The sequence below is a fragment of the Sinocyclocheilus grahami genome, unplaced genomic scaffold, assembly GCF_001515645.1.
Source record: "Sinocyclocheilus grahami isolate Dianchi unplaced genomic scaffold, SAMN03320097.WGS_v1.1 scaffold1277.1, whole genome shotgun sequence".
NCBI lineage: Eukaryota > Metazoa > Chordata > Actinopteri > Cypriniformes > Cyprinidae > Sinocyclocheilus > Sinocyclocheilus grahami.
The window spans coordinates 111997-131939 of NW_015506456.1; the positions used below are offsets into that span (position 1 = coordinate 111997).

Below are 19943 nucleotides of genomic sequence, written 5' to 3' on the forward strand. Positions count from 1 at the left end.
AACAATATTAACAATAGAAAATAAATATACAAATGTATTATAATTTGTAATAATAAAAATACTGGGTAATAAGGCACAGAGAGTGAGAAAGGGTGTGGCTAAAATATTAACAATAAAATACAAAATTAAATATATAAACATTATTATATCTATAATACTATATTATAATTATTAATAACAATAATTAAATACATAAAATGTTAATTATAAAAATACAAATATATACAACCATTATTAATATTTTAATATCTGTAATGATCTGTTGTAATAATAATTATTATTTTTATATATTATTATTAATAGTAACAATAACAATAATAATAAATGAATTATAAAAACAAAATATTAACTAATTAAATAAATATACATAAAAATATATATTTTTAATAAATTGTTATTAAAATACATGATTATGATTAGTAATAATAATACTCATTTTCTGATTAAAGACCCAAGATGAGATATCAGAATTTTTTTTACTCTGCATAATGCTGTACCTGTAGTGAGGTATACAGGTGCACTGGCGTCGCTTTGGCAGTGGCCTCTGTGGGCAGTGACAGTGAAAGTGTAGGTCTCTCCACAGCCCAGATTAGAGAAGGAACAAACAGAGTTGGTGGAGTTACAGAGCTTGTATCCTCCTTCTGCACTGATGGCTCGGGCGATGTAGTAATCAGCTCCTTCTCTCACTTCCCAAGACATCACAGACATTTTGTTACCGCACAGTTTATTGACTTCCGGCTGCAGTGGTGCACAGGGTCCTGCAGGGTGGTCACAGAAAGGTTGTACCCTAATTAGTGTGCTTCAACTTTTAACCCCTTCTACACATAATGCTTTGTAAACTCACTGGACTGAAACGTGACATTGGTGGTGGAAGTCACTTGGCACTGCTGGTTTGTAGATTCGAAGGTGAGGTTAAATTGCTGATCACACTGCAGGGAGGAGATGTTACAGTGGTTCTGACTGGTTGAGCAGGAGACTGTTTGACCTTCTGACCCCAAAGCGGTCACGGAGTAATTCTCCGCCCCAGCAATGGAACTCCAGGACACTAGAACTGAATCTGTAGCACAGTCCACCACAGCAGACACACTGGTGGACAGACATGGTGCTGAAAAATACAGAAGAAGCATATTTATTAACTATGATATATACACTTATGATTATGATTTTATATTCTGGCGACGGCAAAGCTGATGGCTGCTTCAGAATCCTTTAGAAATTATTTAAATATGTGCAATTTATGTGCAAAATATTTAAATAAATGTGCAATGAATCGTGCAAAATAAGACCAGAAACATGGTAAGTTCTGGTTTAATGTAGACTTCGGCCTTTGGTACTAGAGGAATTAGCTGTGACTGGAAAAATATTTTTGTGCAGTTACAATATTGTTTGTTTTTATTTGTTTTTTACAGACCTGATGTCATGTTGACCCCTATGCTGTCAGAGCTGTTGAACACTTCACCGATGGCACGGACTCTGACATAGTACACTGTTCCACAGGTGAGATCAAATAAACTGCAGTATGTATGATTTGTCCGACAGGAAGTGGAATGACCATTTCTGCCTTCCAGGAATGCAACGTATCCCACTGCCAACTGGCTAGGCTCCCAGGAAACAGTAGCACTGTGGGTGGCACAGTTTAGGCTAGCTTTGACATTCTGAGGAGGACAGGGTTCTGGAATGACATGAAGTAAATGACACTGATTCAAGATGGACATCATGCAGGTTTGGAATGACATGAGGGTGAGTAAATAATGACAGAATGTTCATTTTGTGTGAATATTCCTTTAAAATCAGTGGTAGCATGACTGACCTGTCTTGATAGGATCAGAGGTTACAGTGTCTCTGCAGACACTGTTGTGAGCCGTCACACTGACATTGTAGATCTGACCACAACCCAGGTCTGGGAAGGTGCAGTGAGTGTTAGAGGTCTCACAGGTCACCGTCAGGCCCTCGAGGCTCACAGCCTCTGCTGTGAAGTTGGCACCACCTTTAGTGACATCCCAGGAGAGCAGAGCGGTGGAAGGACTGTACTGCGCTGTCAGATGCTGAGGAACACACGGACCTGCAATGGTATGAAAACTATTTAATTTTAAGAATTTATGTACAAGATACATATTTTATTTGAAAAATAATGCATCATGTTCCTAGATATAGTAAAATGGTTGAATGGAGCAGTCTATTTCAGTCAAGCAGAAGTTGGCAAAACTAAATCACAAAACCAATTTGACAAGTCTCAGCTGAGAACAAGCAAATCAGGCTTACTAAACCTCACCTGTGATCAGGGAGCCGGTCATCTGTGCACTGGCATTGCACGTGTATCCCAAATTCTGTACGTTCACCGTATACTCATTTCCACACTGCAGGTTGCTCAGCTCACAGTGCGTGATGGAGCTGTTGGAGGTACAGCTAGCCCTGTTGTTCACCGGTGCCAAGGCAGAGACAGCATATCCCTGAGCACCTGCACCATACTGCCATGACACAGTGGCTGTACCCAGCTGACAATCCAACACTGCCCTGATGAAGCTGGCTGCACAGGGAACTATGGGTAAAAGCAGGAGAGACACTGAGAATGACAATATTTAATTGGAGCCCAATGTTCTTCAGTGGAAACATGGTGAACAGAGATATTGGCTGTGGTCTGAAAAGCATGCTACCATACTTGCTATTCATTCAATATGTAGTTTTTATACATACACGACTGTTGAAAAGTTTGGGGTCGGAAAGATTTCTTAATGTATTTAAAAGAAGTCTCTCATGCTCACCAAGGAAGAATTTATTTGATCAGAAATAAAATAAAAGTAAAAACAGCAATACTGTGAAATAGTATTACAATTGTTTTATTCTTGTGATGACAAAGTAGATTTTTCAGCAATCATTACTCCAGTCTTCAGTGTAATATGATTCTTCAGAAAGAAACATTTATTTAATGTATTAATTATATTTATTAATTTCTTTAAAAATTCTTACTGACCCCAAACTTCTGAACAGAAGTGAAAATTAAAAACAAATGTGCAGGGCATACTACAGACCATAGTAGTCTGGGTGCTGAATCCCACAATGCAAAGCACTCGACTTTGTCCAGACAAACTCAACTCATTTGAATGATTTGCAAAGACTTTTTTTTTTTTTTTTAGATTTTATGCAAAATGAACCTATTTGTTTTCACCTGAATGCCACTCATGGAATTAAACCTGCCCTGAAAAGTAATCAGGTCATGTGACAAGAAAGTCAAATGTAAAAATGTTGCATAATCTGTTTTACATACTATTTGTTAAAAATAGTAAGATATATACAGTATATACTGCACATTATGCAGTGAACAGTGAACATAGCAATTAATTTAGCAGAAAGTCTCTATGGGAACAAGAATGAGTATAGAGTATATAGACAAGTATATGCATGTATGTGTTTCTATGTACCTGAGTTAGTGTTCACAGTAGGACTGGGAGGGCTGCTACACAGATCATCTGACGCCGTCACATTGACGTGGTACAGCTGACCACACCTGAGCCCAGTCACATTACACTGTGAGCCCGTAGACTGGCAGGTGGTGGACAGTCCATTGCTGTCCTGCAAGGTGGCCGTGTAATACTGTCCTCCTGCACCAGGTGTCCATGATACCACTAAAGCATTTGTGGCACAATCCACAGTGGGCAGGACATTATTTGGGGTGCAGGGCACTAGAACACAAGAACCAAGGTAAAACTTGAGTGTTAATTAATTCAGTGCCTTTCTTTTACATTTTTTAAATGAAAAAGACATTCTTCAGCTTTAAAAAGAATCATGATATGAAATAATAAGCAAACCTGCTTGAACTTGAACAGGCGCACTGTTCCCACTGCTGCAGTTGCTGCCTTTTGCCTTCACTGTGATCGTGTAAGACTGTCCGCAGGTCAAAGTTAACAGGTCACAGGAAGTGGATGTTGAGGTGCAGTTAGCTGAAAGGCCATTAGCACTGCTGGCTGTCACTGTGTAAAGCTCCGCCCCTTGGCTGCTCCCCCAGATTACACTTGCTATGTTGCTGCTACAGCTTACACTGGCAGACACATTTTGTGGTACACAAGGACCTGGGTAAATGATAGAAAACAAAATGAGTACATAGTAGACTTATTATTTTAAAGCAGGGGTCTCCAAACTTGGTCCTGGAGGGCCGATGTCCTGCAGAATTTAGCTCCTCCATCTAGCCTCAACACACCTGCCTGGAAGTTTCTAGTATGCCTACTAAGACATTAATTAGCTGGTTCAGGTGTGTTTAATTAGGGTTGGAGCTAGTGCTGCATTCATGCCATGTCATAATTACTATGATTTTGAGATGACAACACGTGACGTTCTACTTGGAGCTGTTCACACCCTTGGGCTCGAAACTATCGCACTATCAATGCCTAAACATAGCACCTAATGTATCTGAGGTGGTACAAGTTGTAGCTCTCAGAAAACTCCCAGTTCACAAGCTGTAATTACGAGTTCTGCGAGGACGTGAACGCTTTTGGAACAAGTTGGTATCTCGTAATCATGGTAATTACGATATGGCGTGAATGCACCTTAAACTCTGCAGGACACCGGCCCTCCAGGACCTAGTTTGAAAAACAAAATGAGTACATGGTTGACTTATTATTTTATTATTTATTATTTTATTTAATTATAAAATAATATTATTATATATATATATATATATATATATATATAATATATTATTTATACAATCAACATTCAGTCATGATCACGATCATGGTCATTAGCAAAACTTTGGCAAAAAATCACAGACAAAGAAGGTCCATGGTCAAACACTGTTTACTTAGGGTTCATTTCCAAACTAAACAGCATTATTTAGATAAATGCAGTGAATGTACCTGTTCAAAGATAAACAAGCATGAATCTGATGCACAATTAGTGTGAGAAACACAGCCCTCATCTGAAATTCCCAATTGTGCAGATTTCTATTGAGAAGATTCCTTCATCCATGCACCACAAATGCTGTCGCTTGAGCTTAATTTCAAAATATTCCTTCAAGGGGTCTGATAACATGAACTCTTACCCTGGTTGGCAGTAGCTTTGTTAAGGAATTAACAGGAAGTGAGTAAGCAGAGCTTTTAGAGATAAAGTTTTGTATATAGGCCTATATATATGTGTGTGTTATCAGTCCCCAAAGACATCACCCGACTAACTTCCTCAACCATTGTCCCTTCCTGATTCAAATCTTAAATCGTTACACTGTCCAGCCTCTGGACAGGATGTGGTACAGACTGGCTTCTCAGTCAATGGAACAACACCGCGTCATTATCAACAGCTGCCTTCGGGATCCGAAGTCTCCGAGGCATGTCTGTGATGTCATTTCCTGTGCACACTAATAGCTTTGGCTGGAGGGAAGATGCGGATTGTGGTCCGTCTTCCAGTCAAAGCAAGACTCGTAACATACGTTTCCAATAATTCTCTGAGAGTTTTATGCGTGTACAGGATTACTGGGGGCAATAATCACATTTTGTACAAATAAAGCAATAACCGAGAGTGTGCAAATCTGTGCGGTGACAATATGAATGAGTGCCTCCGATAAAACCACATTTCCATTCGATGAACGTAATCATTTTCATTGACTAAGTTGCTTTCTCACGACGCCTCCATTCAAAAACGAATGTGCATTGATTATGAAAATCATTTGATTACCAAACAAAAACTCACATTAATAGTCAGCGAATGGATGTGTGATGCCCTCCATTTCCCCAAAATCCCATTTCTACAGCAAACTAACCACTGTAACCCCATGTTTATTTTCTTAACTCTCTCGCCAAGGTTCACCGGAGACCACGAGAACACAAACCTTCCCCCTAAACTCAGACGGGTTGATGTAGAGCCACCGGACTGAATATATTCATGAGATGGGAAACCCTTTTCCCCAAAATATGTTTATTTTTCTACTTTCCACGGCCTGCTCCGGCGCTCGAATGACCCTCAGTCCAGCACAGGATTGTGGGAGACATTCTCTTTTGGTTACATAAGCTTTATAATTATTATTTCTTTAAAATATTTTATTATTTTAAAGGAATATTAAGAGTCCTGTCCGATTGAATGCTAGGTACTTCAGGAAGTTCAGTACTATATGTTTTGTGGCATTTTTACAACAAAAAAAACAATGTGGTAATGGAGCTTAAGTTGTATTTAACATGCAGTATTCTTTTTAAACAACATTTCAAATGCTGCATATTTTAATATATTATAAAATGTAACTTGTGATGAAAAGCTGAATTTTCAGCACCTTTACTCCAGTCACATGATCCTTTGGAAATCATTCTAATATGCTGATTAGGTGCTCATGAAACATTTCGTATTATTCTTATTATTATCAGTGTTGATGAAAACAGTTGTGCTACTTAATAATTTTGTGGAGTATTTATTTAAAACAGAGATTTTTGGTAACATTATATATCTCTTTACGGTCACTTTAATGTCTGTCAATTTAATTCTGCCTTGCTCAATAAAAGTATTTCTGTCATGACAACTCTCAAGAGGGATTTGCATGGTAATGTACATGACAATGTTAATGTATTTGGTCTTGGCGGAATAGATCTGCTACGCTGCTGCTGCGGCAGAGCAAGTACCGAGACTTGCTACTACCAATACATTTATGTGAGCATGTAAGAAATATTGCTGCTGCAAATATAACATACATGAAATAACCCCCATAGAGCATACATGAATCACCTCGTAGCAGATCTATACAGGTGGAGCTGGGGAAGGTGGGGGGTTTCTGAAGCAAGCTGAACTGCTACGGCAAGCACTAGTCATATATTTGAATATTGAGCAGCGAGCTCATTGGCTACTGATACAGGAGAGAACCAATCAGCTGAGCCATGTGATGATGATGTCATTAGGTCAGATTGAGTTAGATCTATCGGACTGTGCCATCTATAGTTTCATGCCAGAACTCTGTATTAATTTCTATGACCCCAAACCTTTTAAGGATAATGTATATCATATTTCAATATAACAGTTTCTCTTACCTGTTATGACAGGTGATCCAGTCCCTTCAGAGCTGTTGCAGGAACGTCCCTCTGCCACTACCTTAACTGTGCATGTTTGTCCGCATGCCATGTTAGTGATGTCACATCCTGTTTCATTGGTCCTGCAGATGTACCTCTGTCCATTAGAGCATTCCATTGCCATCATAAAGGACAGAGCTCCATTGCCACTGGACCAGGACACACTTGCTGTGTTGCTGTCACAGTTCATTATGGACTGGATATTCAGTGGAGGGCATGGGGCTGAAGAGAAGAGAAAATAATGGCATTTAAAGGTGAAGGTTACGTATGTTATTTCCGCACCACTGGAGGCATCAATTACATTTTTTTTAAATAACTATATTTTATTCAGTTAAAAAAAAAATCTGAACATCTGTATGTTCGGAAAAGCCTAAGCTTTCAAATTTTATCAAGAAATACAAACAATAAATTATGCTCTTTTGATGCTCTATCACAGGGGTCCTCAACTCTGGACCTTGAGATCCACGTTCCTGCAGAGTTTAGCTCCAACCCTAATCAAACACACCTGAACAAGCTAATCAAGGTCTTCAGGATTGCTTCAAAGTTGCAGGTAGGTGTATTTGATCCAGGTTGGAGCTAATCTCCTCCAGGAAACTGGATCTCGAGGTCCAGAGTTGAGGACCCCTGCTCTGTCATGTGGTGTGACAGATCTTTGTAGCCACCTCTGTTCATGCGTCAAGTTTGAAAGCAATCATGTCTTCCTCTTTACATCAAGTTATAGGCATGAATTAAACAAGAATGATAATCGGAAAGTATGTTGAAAAGAATTTTACAACTTACTAAAATGGACCAGTGTTTCAAACTGCAAAAAGACGTCAATAAATCAGCTTGCAAACATCATAACATAACGTTAGCTTAGGAAAGTCATTCAGTGTCTATAGCTTGTTAGTTTGCTAGAAAAAACTCTAGAGAAGCATTGTGTGAAATATGTGTACTATATATATTATATATATGCATTGTATTTTACCTATTAGTGATGGCGTAATTACTTTGACAGATTTATTCAAGACAATTTATGTTCATTTAAATGTTTGAATTTCAACAAGGAATCTGAGTAGAAACATAATTATGCCTTCAGAAAATTTTATATAAAATGTGTTTGTTTACAACTCAGTTTTTATTTGAGTGCTGATTATTATATCTGAAAATAAATAGCAACTGAATTTAATAGTTTTAAGCTTTAATATTTTAATAATTTACCAAGTGAGAGTGTTCCCTGTATAGTTTACAGCTTTATTAGAGATTTCCTTCAGAAAAATAGCATGTACCTGAAGTATTTCAAAATGAACTGATATCAAAGAAGCATCTGGATCAAACTGAATTGAGAGCATGTGAATCCAAATCTAATTGCGAAATCTGTGTCAATACTCAGGCCTACAGTCAAGTAGAAATGTCTGCTAGCAACAAACAGTGATTTAGCTGTGATTTAGTGAAAAGGGCTTGAGACATTTGTTTAAATTATTTCTTTATGATTTACTACAGTTTCTGTCTAAAGAATCTGTCTTTTCTTCTTTACAGTGTCTTCAAATGTCTGGACAAACTAGGCTTTGTTACCTGTCTCCCTCTGCAGTGTGTTACTAGCAGCACTGGTGCACTGGCCTTGTGTTGTATTCACACTGAACGTATACGTCTGTCCACACTGCAGTCCGTCCACCACACATGAACCATTGTTGAAGACACCACATCCCAGCTGTTCACCCTGAGAGCTCACTGCGCTGACCGATAATGCATCTAGACTCAATCCTGACCAGTTCACCACAGCGGACCTTGAGCTACAGTTCAGAGCCACATCGTTCAGAACTGGCACACATGGAGCTGAAAGTCAGGGTAAAGAAAGGTGAAAGGAAACAGATTATTAAATATGAGTTTGAAAAAAATCTTTTATAATATCATTATAGTAATATTATTTTTTATACAATTCCTGATTCCTAACCTGTAATGAAGGAGTACTCCTTGCTGGATTTGCTAGTACAGTTGTTTTGGGTAGCAGTGACAGTGACATTGTATTGGCTGCCACATTGCAGGTGGGCAAGAGTGCAGTTGAAGTTTGTCGTGGTACACTCCACACCACTAGAAGGCCCCAATGGGCCAAATGCTGTTGCCGTGTAATGAACCCCTGAAATGCCCAAGGAGTTCCACGACACTAAGACCATGTTAGTAGAGCAGTCCAAAACAGCAGTGACAAAAGTAGGTGGACAGGGTGCTAAAGAAGAAACAGAAACACATATGCTGAGACTGTTATTCTGCATGTCTCCAGTACTAAGCATTTAAGTCTTAAAGTCAACATGAAACTGTATTTGCAAACCGTTTACTTCAGTTTTGTGACATATACTTAAGTTTAAAAAGTGTAGAGCGTGACTTTGATTTGAGGAACAAGGGCTGCAACCACCATGAATATTGAGGGTACAACGTCCCCTCCAAAAATCAGATATGGCCAAAGTGTTCCTCACAATATTTGATATTTCTTGATACTGCTCTGGTGCACTCCATTATGCACTGTTCTTTTGTCAAATGTTGCTGTTTTAAATTGAAAATATCTCCTTTACGTGATTCATGTAAATCGTAATTAAATGTGATGAGACAAGAAAGATTAATGCAGCTGTTTTCAGCATATTAGAGATACAATTGAGAGTGATTGTGTGCATAATTATTTAGAACGGAAGCTTTCAGCTTTGTCCAAATGCTACTGTACCTGCCGTGACCTGACTGGTCACACTGGCGTTGGAGCTACAGCCGTTGGCTTCTGCAACCACAGTGATATTGTACGTCTGTCCACAGCCAATTGCAGGGATTATGCAGGACGTGGAGGTGGAGTTACACACCAGAGTCTTGTCAGTGGTTTTTGCTTGAGCATAGTAGATCTGCGCCCCTTTACTCGACTGCCAGCTAATTTGAACATCACCTGTTCGACAGTCTAAGAGCTGACTGACCACAGACTGAGGAGCACAGGGTGCTGGGAGACAAAGGTAAACAAAGTATCACTTTAGCATGTTTAAAGTAATATTCCAGGTTAAAAACAAAGCATTCTCAACAGGATCTGTGGTGTGCTGTCAAATATATTTAAAATATGAAGTACTGTCATCAAAGCACTTAACACGAGTTATTCAGTAAAAGTGTTGTTTTTTCTCTCCAAATTTCAAATACTTAGAAAATACTTACCAGTACTGATGCGACGCACTTCACTACGTTGCCCAGTGCAGTCCACACTCATAGCTGTGACTGACACATTGTACACCTGACCACACACCAGGCCGCTGATGTCACAGGAAGTGCTGCTGGAGTTGCAGGTTAGTGTTTGTCCATTATCATCTACTGCTGTTACTGTATAGTATGAAACAAGGCCACTAGATGCTGCCCAGGAAACAGATGCAGTGTTGGACCCGCAGGATAATGACACATTGACTTGAGTGGGAACACATGGAGCTGGAAAGGAAAAGATTCATGCACAAAATCAGAAGATTTTAGCACCATAGATCATTTGATGCCAGAAAAATCACCAAATTAGGTTTTAATCTTATTTCACTTTGTATTATTATTTAATGTTATACCCGTGTCTAGAGTGACCAAGGTTTTAGAAGAGGTTGGACAGGTCCGGCCGACCTGTCCGTATCCTGTAACACTGATGTTATAGTGCTGACCACACGGCAGTGAGCTGATGTTGCAGGAGGAGCCGTTGCTGAAGCAGCTGTGCTTTTGGGGGCCCTGGAAAGACTGCAGTGTTGCATTGAAACTTAATGAACCATTGCCTGGTGTCCAAGAAATGAGTGCTGAGTTGGTGCGGCAGTCCAGACTGGCTTGAATGCCAGTGTTGTGGCATGGTGCTGGATCATGACAAAAATGTTAACACATCAAACTGAAGTATATGTTTTTACATTTACTGAATGGTGCTTGCTATGAAAAAAACTGCTAAGGAATTGCTGTATGGTTGCTAGGCTGTTCTGGGTGGTTGCTAGAAAGTTTCTTAATAGTTCAGAAAAAACTGAAGCCGGACTGTTGTTTCAATCCCTAATTATCACTAATGAGCTGAGTTCAAGTACCTGAGAAAAGAGTGATAGGCTGGCTAGCCGGGCCCATGCAGACACCATTCATGCCCATGACTGTGATGGAATATTCCTGGCCACACTGCAGGTTTGGGATATCACAGTGTGTGACAGTGTTGTTGCAGGAGGTCTTGTACCCTTGGCTGCTTTCCGCCTTTACCAAGTACCAAGTAGCACCAAGTGCACTGTGCCAGGTGATGGAAGCAATGTTGGATGTACAGTTTAGAGCGGCAGCAACATTGGTGGGCATGCAGGGAGCTAGAGAAGAGGAAGTCATATGAAAAGATAGGTTATATATAAAAAGTGTACATATACAGTACTGTTCAAAAGTTTTTTGAAAGATGTTTCGTATGCTCACCAAGGCTGCATTTATTTGAACTAAAACCTTAATATTATGACATATTATTACAATTTGAAATAACTGTTTTCTATTTTAATATATTTTTTAAATGACATTTATTCCTGTGATGTCAAAGCATAATTTTCAGCAGCCATTATTCCAGTCTTCAGTGTCACATGATCCTTCAGAAATCATTCTAATATGCTGATTTGGTGCGCAAGAAAAAATCCTTATCAATTTTCAAAACAGTTGTTCTGCTCAATATTTTTGCAGAAACCGTGATAAAAATATTTTCAGGATTATCTTTTTTTGATGAACAGAAAATCAAAAGATAATTTATTTGAAAATTAAATCTTTTGTAACATTATACTGTCACTTTTTATCAAATTAATGTGTTCTTACCGAATAAAATAATTCTTACTGACCCTAAACCTTTGAATGGTAGTTTATTGTTTTTTCATTTGAAATACATGTGGACCCTAAAAAAATGTGGACACTTAAGCTACGTTTAAAAATGAATGAATGTCAATGAATTAAATAACATAAATGTTTTGTGGTTTAGCGGGTCATATTCATAGTTAATGTGATGAACTACACCTGTGGTTACTCAGGATATATATGTAGATATATACATAATTGGGTAAAATAAACCAGCAAATGCCACTTGTTTCTATCTAATGCATTGAAAATCATACATATAATGTATTTAAAGGTCAAATTTTTTGTGCACATTGTTATGAATCACATATATCAGCAAAAGTTAACATGAGCTGTCACCTGTTACCACCACAGCTTTAGGTTGAGAGCTGCTGTTGCAGGTGGTGTCATCAGCTTGGACAGTCACATTTAGTCTCATCCCACACGGCAGAGAGGTCAGCTGACAGGAAGTTCCCATAGAGTGACAAGAAGCTAAGCGTTGCTGCTGCACGTCTGTTGCCATTGCTGTGTACCCATTAGCTCCTGCGCTGGCAGCCCATGTCACGTTGGCCGTGTTGGTGTCACACTGGAGCACAGTTGTGATGTTTTGAGGGTCACAGGGAGCTAAAGGAGATATGCAGTCAGTTTCAAAGATCTGTTATTACTGTGTAAACATGCATGCTCACATGACTGTTACCTGACTGTATCTGAATGGGTGTGGATGGCAGACTCCTGCATTGACCATCGTTCTTTGTGACTGTGACGTTGTAGTTCATTCCACAGAGCAGGTCTGCGAATGTGCAGTTGTTAGAGCTGGTGCTGCAATTAACTGTGGGTCCATGTTCATCCTGCAGTAGTGCTGTGTACAGACTCCCATCCTGAAGGGCCTGCCAGCTTGCTATCACGTGATTCGATGCACAGTCTCTAGTGACCCCCACACTGACTGGAGAACATGGAGCTACAATAGAAAATGTATTAGATTTACTTCTATATAAAAGTATAAAAACACAGTAAAACACGGATCAATTAATATATAAAATGATAAATAGATAAATAAAAAGACCATATTATTTGTCTTTTTTGTTTTAATTTTAAAAGTCCTTCCTGTTTATTTTTTGTTACGTTTATGTTATTTTTACTTTTTAAATATCTGGGCAACTTGATTCATCCTCTCTTATTGTTTTATTTTGCATTTTAAAAGTATGTCCCTTTTTCGTCGTCCTTTTTTATTTTTGTTTATTTAACATTTTAAATATCTGGCCACTTTTATTTATCCTTTTTTTTCTTTTTCTTTTTGTTACTTTTTTTATCTGGGCCTTTTTATTCATCTTTTATTTGTACCTTATTTGTTATTTTACACTTTAAATATTTTACCTTTTATTTATACCATTTTATTTTTATTTTGTATTATTTATTATTTTACATTTTAAATATCTGGCATCTTTTATTCATCCCCTTTTATTTTTTGTCTTACATAATTTTTAATTTTACATTTTAAACGGTCTCTTTTATTCCTCATTTTAATGTTTTTTTTTTTTTTTTTACACAATTTGTATTTTACATTTTAAAGGTGAGGTCTAATGCCATTTCATGCATTCTGACTTATTTACTCTGTTAAAGAGTTGGATTCCGCAACCATTACTCCAGTCTTCAGTGTCACATGATTCTTCAGAAAGGAACATTTATTTAATGTAATAATTATATTTATTAATTTCTTTTAAAAAAATCACACTGACCCCAAACTTTTGAACAGTAGTGTATCATGAAAATTAAAAAAAAAATGTGCAGGGCATACTACAGACCATAGTAGTCTGGGTGCTGAATCCCACAATGTAAAGCACTCAACTTTGTCCAGACAAACTCAACTCATTTGTTTGATTTGCAAAGACATTTTATGCAAAATGAACCTATTTGTTTTCACCTGAATGCCACTCACTGAATTAAATGTGCTCTGAAAAGTAATCAGGTCATGTGACAAGAAAGTCAAATGTAAAAATGTTGCATAATCAGTTTTACATACTATTTCTTAAAAATAGTAAGATATATACAGTATATACTGCACATTATGCAGTGAACAGTGAACATAGTAATTCATTTAGCAGAAAGTCTCTGGGAACTAGAGTGAGATGTATAGAGTATATAGACAAGTATATGCATGTATGTGTTTCTATGTACCTGAGTTAGTGTTCACAGTAGGACTGGGAGGGCTGCTACACAGATCATCTGACGCCGTCACATTGACGTGGTACAGCTGACCACACCTGAGCCCAGTCACATTACACTGTGAGCCCGTAGACTGGCAGGTGGTGGACAGTCCATTGCTGTCCTGCAAGGTGGCCGTGTAATACTGTCCTCCTGCACCAGGTGTCCATGATACCACTAAAGCATTTGTGGCACAGTCCACGGTGGGCAGGACATTATTTGGGGTGCAGGGTACTAGAACAAAAGAAGCAAGATAAAACTTGAGTGTTAATTAATTCAGTGCCTTTCTTTTACAGTTTTTAAATGAAAAAGACATTCTTCAGCTTTAAAAAGAATCATGATATGAAATAATAAGCAAACCTGCTTGAACTTGAACAGGCGCACTGTTCCCACTGCTGCAGTTGCTGCCTTTTGCCTTCACTGTGATCGTGTAAGACTGTCCGCAGGTCAAAGTTAACAGGTCACAGGAAGTGGATGTTGAGGTGCAGTTAGCTGAAAGGCCATTAGCACTGCTGGCTGTCACTGTGTAAAGCTCCGCCCCTTGGCTGCTCCCCCAGATTACACTTGCTATGTTGCTGCTACAGCTTACACTGGCAGACACATTTTGTGGTACACAAGGACCTGGGTAAATGATAGAAAACAAAATTAGCACATGGTAGACTTATTATTTTAAAGCAATATTCAGAGTTATAGAAAACAAAATGAGTACATGTTGACTTATTATTTTAAAGGCATATTCAAAGTCCTGTCCGCTTGAATGCTAGGTAAGTTTAATAGTGTGTGTTTTGGTGTCATTTTTACAAAAAAACAACAAAAAAACCTTGGTAATGGAGCTTAAGTTGTATTTAACATGCAATATTCTTTTTAAGCAACATTTCAAATTTCAAATGCTGCATATTTTAATACATTATAAAATGATATAAGTAATTATTATAACTTATTCTTGTGATGAAAAGCTGAATTTTCAGCACCTTTACTCCAGTCACATGATCCTTTGGAAATCATTTCGTATTATTCTTATTATTATCAGTGTTGAAAACAGTTGTGCTGCTGTGGAAATTACGTTCAAAATAGCATTTATTTAAAATAGAGATTTTTGGTAACATTATAAATGTCTTTACTGTCACTTTAATGTCTGTCAATTCATCCTTGCTCATTAAAAGTATTAAAAACTTTTGAACGCTAATATTCACCATATTTCAATATAACAGTTTCTCTTACCTGTTATGACAGGTGATCCAGTCCCTTCAGAGCTGTTGCAGGAACGTCCCTCTGCCACTACCTTAACTGTGCATGTTTGTCCGCATGCCATGTTAGTGATGTCACATCCTGTTTCATTGGTCCTGCAGATGTACCTCTGTCCATTAGAGCATTCCATTGCCATCATAAAGGACAGAGCTCCATTGCCCCTGGACCAGGACACACTTGTTGTGTTGCTGTCACAATTCATTATGGACTGGATATTCAGTGGAGGGCATGGGGCTGAAGAGTAGAGAAAATAATGATATTTAAAGGTGAAGGTTACGCATGTCATTTACGCACCAGTAGAGGCAACAATTACATTTTCAAAAATAACTAGATTTTATTCCGTTTAAAAAAAAACACACAAAAGTAATCTGAACATGAGTAGCGCTATGGTGTTGCTATATGGCTTCTAGAATGGAAGCTTTCAGCTTTGTCCAAATGCTACTGTACCTGCCGTGACCTGACTGGTCACACTGGCGTTGGAGCTACAGCCGTTGGCTTCTGCAACCACAGTGATATTGTACGTCTGTCCACAGCCAATTGCAGGGATTATGCAGGACGTGGAGGTGGAGTTACACACCAGAGTCTTGTCAGTGGTTTTTGCTTGAGCATAGTAGATCTGCGCCCCTTTACTCGACTGCCAGCTAATTTGAACATCACCTGTTCGACAGTCTAAGAGCTGACTGACCACAGACTGAGGAGCACAGGGTGCTGGGAGACAAAGGTAAACAAAGTATCACTTTAGCATGTTTAAAGTAATATTCCAGGTTAAAAACAAAGCATTCTCAACAGGATCTGTGGTGTGCTGTCAAATACAAAATGTGAAGTACGGTCATCAAAGCACTTAACACGAGTTATTCAGTAAAAGTGTTTTTTTTTCTCCAAATTTCAAATACTTAGAAAATACTTACCAGTACTGATGCGACGCACTTCACTACGTTGCCCAGTGCAGTCCACACTCATAGCTGTGACTGACACATTGTACACCTGACCACACACCAGGCCGCTGATGTCACAGGAAGTGCTGCTGGAGTTGCAGGTTAGTGTTTGTCCATTATCATCTACTGCTGTTACTGTATAGTATGAAACAAGGCCACTAGATGCTGCCCAGGAAACAGATGCAGTGTCCGACCCGCAGGATAATGACACATTGACTTGAGTGGGAACACATGGAGCTTGAAAGGAAAAGATTCATGCACTAAATCAGAAGATTTTAGTACCATATATCATTTGATGCCAGAAGAATCACCAAATTAGGTTTTAATCTTATTTCACTTTGTATTATTATTTAATGTTATACCCGTGTCTAGAGTGACCAAGGTTTTAGAAGAGGTTGGACAGGTCCGGCCGTATCCTGTAACACTGATGTTATAGTGCTGACCACACGGCAGTGAGCTGATGTTGCAGGAGGAGCCGTTGCTGAAGCAGCTGTGCTTTTGGGGGCCCTGGAAAGACTGCAGTGTTGCATTGAAACTTAATGAACCATTGCCTGGTGTCCAAGAAATGAGTGCTGAGTTGGTGCGGCAGTCCAGACTGGCTTGAATGCCAGTGTTGTGGCATGGTGCTGGATCATGACAAAAATGTTAATACATCAAAAAGCAGTATATGTTTTTACATTTACTGAATGGTGCTTGACATGAAAAAACTGCTAAGGTATTGCTGTATAGTTGCTAGGGTGTTCTGGGTGGTTGCTAGAAAGTTTCTTAATAGTTCAGAAAAAAGCCGGTTTGTTGTTCCCCCAATCACTAATTATCACTAATGAGCTGAGTTCAAGTACCTGAGACGAGAGTGACAGGCTGGCTAGCCGGGCCCATGCAGACACCATTCATGCCCATGACTGTGATGGAATATTCCTGGCCACACTGCAGGTTTGGGATATCACAGTGTGTGACAGTGTTGTTGCAGGAGGTCTTGTACCCTTGGCTGCTTTCCGCCTTTACCAAGTACCAAGTAGCACCAAGTGCACTGTGCCAGGTGATGGAAGCAATGTTGGATGTACAGTTGAGAGCGGCAGCAACATTGGTGGGAATGCAGGGAGCTAGAGAAGAGGAAGTTATATGAAAAAATAGGTTATATATAAAAAGTGTACATATACAGTACTGTTCAAAAGTTTTTTGAAAGATGTTTCGTATGCTCACCAAGGCTGCATTTATTTGAACTAAAACCTTAATATTATGACATATTATTGAAATTTTAAATAACTGTTTTCTATTTTAATATATTTTTAAAATGTCATTTATTCCTGTGATGTCAAAGCATAATTTTCAGCAGCCATTATTCCAGTCTTCAGTGTCACATGATCCTTCAGAAATCATTCTAATATGCTGATTTGGAAACATTCTTATAAATTTTCAAAACAGTTGTTCTGCTCAATATTTTGCAGAAACCATGATACATTTTTTAACAGAAAATTCTAAAGAAGATCATTTATTTGAAATTGTAATCTTTTGTAACATTATCAATGTCTTTACAGTAATGTGTTCTTACTGAATAAAATAATTAATTTCTTTCCAAAAAACAAAACAAAACAATTTGATCTTATATATAAAAAAATCTTTCTGACCCTAAACCTTTGAATGGTAGTGTGTTGTTTTTTTTATTTCTTTGTTTGTTTGAAATACATGTAGACCCTAAAAAAAATGTGGACACTTAAGCTATGTTTAAACATGAATGAACGTCAATGAATTAAATAACATAAGTGTTTTGTGGTTTAGCAGGTCATATTCATAGTTAATGTGATGAACAGCTGTGGTTACTTAGGATATATTTATAGATACATAATTGGATAAAACAAACCAGCAAATGCCACTTTTCTATCTAATGCATTGAAATTCATACATCTAATGTATTTAAAGGCCAAATTATTTGTGCACGTTGTTATGAATCACATATATCAGCAAAAGTTAACATGAGCTGTCACCTGTTACCACCACAGCTTTAGGTTGAGAGCTGCTGTTGCAGGTGGTGTCATCAGCTTGGACAGTCACATTTAGTCTCATCCCACACGGCAGAGAGGTCAGCTGACAGGAAGTTCCCATAGAGTGACAAGAAGCTAAGCGTTGCTGCTGCACGTCTGTTGCCATTGCTGTGTACCCATTAGCTCCTGCGCTGGCAGCCCATGTCACGTTGGCTGTGTTGGTGTCACACTGGAGCACAGTTGTGATGTTTTGAGGGTCACAGGGAGCTAAAGGAGATATGCAGTCAGTTTCAAAGATCTGTTATTACTGTGTAAACATGCATGCTCACATGACTGTTACCTGACTGTATCTGAATGGGTGTGGATGGCAGACTCCTGCATTGACCATCGTTCTTTGTGACTGTGACGTTGTAGTTCATTCCACAGAGCAGGTCTCCGAATGTGCAGTTGTTAGAGCTGGTGCTGCAATTAACTGTGGGTCCATGTTCATCCTGCAGTACTGCTGTGTACAGACTCCCATCCTGAAGGGCCTGCCAGCTTGCTATCACGTGATTCGATGCACAGTCTCTAGTGACCCCCACACTGACTGGAGAACATGGAGCTACAATAGAAAATGTATTAGATCTACTTTGTGTACATCAGAAATTCATTTGTTTTACTTTTATATAAAAGTTTAAAAACACAGTAAAACACAGGTCGATTAATATAAAAAAATGCTAGATAAAAGATAAATATAAAGACCATATTATTTTACATTTTTATTTTAACTTTTTTTTTTTTACATTTTAAAAATCCTTCCTGTTTATTTTTTGTTACGTTATTGTTATTATAATATTGTTGTTTTAAATATCTGGTCAACTTTATTCATCCTTTCTTATTGTTTTATTTTTCTTTTTAAAAGTATGTCCTTTTCCTTCATCCTTTTTTTTTTCGTTTATTTAACTTTTTAAATATCTGGCTACTTTCATTCATCCCATTTTATTTTTTTATTTTAATTATTTGTTATATTACATTTTAAATATCTGGCCTCTTTTATTTATCCTGTTTTATTTTTTATTTTACTTTTTTAACTTTTTTTTTATTTTACATTATTCACAATTTTACACTTTAAATATTTTACTTTTTATTCATAACATTTAATTTTTCTTTTATATTATTTATTATTTTACATTTTAAATATCTGGCCTCTTTTATTTATCCTGTTTTATTTTTTTATTTTACTTTTTTAACTTTTTTTTTATTTTACATTATTCACAATTTTACACTTTAAATATTTTACTTTTTATTCATAACATTTAATTTTTCTTTTATATTATTTATTATTTTACATTTTAAATATCTGGCATCTTGTATTCATCACCTTTTATTTTTTGTTTTTAGATCATTTGTAATTTTACATTTTAGATGTAGACCGGTCTCTTTCATTCCTCATTTGAATGTTTTTTTAATTACTATTATGAATTTAAAATTGTTTTACCCGTCTGCAGGGTGACATGATGACTCTCAGCACTGTTGCATTGCAGGTTAGTTGACTTGACATTCACATCATACGTCTCGCCGCATCTCAGGTTTGGGAATGTGCACTCTGCCGCCATGGCAGCGCAGGTGTGAATTGTACCATCTACGTGCTTTGCCGATCCAATGTAGATGATGGCACCATTGGCATTGCTCCATGTGAGAGAGGCAGATTCTGAACTACAAGTCTTCACAGTGGACACGTTCTGAGGTATGCAGGGAACTACGGTGGG

At 37.9% G+C, this 19943-nt stretch overlaps 1 protein-coding gene across 1 annotated transcript in view; it reads right to left on the reverse strand.

Moving 5' to 3' along the window:
• Window positions 1-19943, reverse strand: part of fndc7rs1 (fibronectin type III domain containing 7, related sequence 1) — a 39737-nt gene that overhangs the window by 9731 nt on the left and 10063 nt on the right. Inside the window, exons 7-31 of the mRNA XM_016254726.1 lie at window positions 19673-19933; window positions 18536-18796; window positions 18199-18462; window positions 17056-17316; window positions 16579-16842; window positions 16190-16453; window positions 15729-15989; window positions 15255-15515; window positions 14394-14654; window positions 14007-14267; window positions 12529-12789; window positions 12192-12455; window positions 11072-11332; window positions 10583-10855; window positions 10194-10457; window positions 9727-9987; window positions 8968-9237; window positions 8589-8849; window positions 6996-7256; window positions 3807-4067; window positions 3420-3680; window positions 2273-2539; window positions 1811-2062; window positions 1412-1672; window positions 845-1105 (exon numbers count right to left, since the gene is read on the reverse strand). Of these exons, the coding sequence (XP_016110212.1) occupies window positions 845-1105; window positions 1412-1672; window positions 1811-2062; window positions 2273-2539; window positions 3420-3680; window positions 3807-4067; window positions 6996-7256; window positions 8589-8849; window positions 8968-9237; window positions 9727-9987; window positions 10194-10457; window positions 10583-10855; window positions 11072-11332; window positions 12192-12455; window positions 12529-12789; window positions 14007-14267; window positions 14394-14654; window positions 15255-15515; window positions 15729-15989; window positions 16190-16453; window positions 16579-16842; window positions 17056-17316; window positions 18199-18462; window positions 18536-18796; window positions 19673-19933 (6558 nt within the window). The remainder of the gene's footprint in view (window positions 1-844; window positions 1106-1411; window positions 1673-1810; window positions 2063-2272; window positions 2540-3419; window positions 3681-3806; window positions 4068-6995; window positions 7257-8588; window positions 8850-8967; window positions 9238-9726; window positions 9988-10193; window positions 10458-10582; window positions 10856-11071; window positions 11333-12191; window positions 12456-12528; window positions 12790-14006; window positions 14268-14393; window positions 14655-15254; window positions 15516-15728; window positions 15990-16189; window positions 16454-16578; window positions 16843-17055; window positions 17317-18198; window positions 18463-18535; window positions 18797-19672; window positions 19934-19943) is intronic.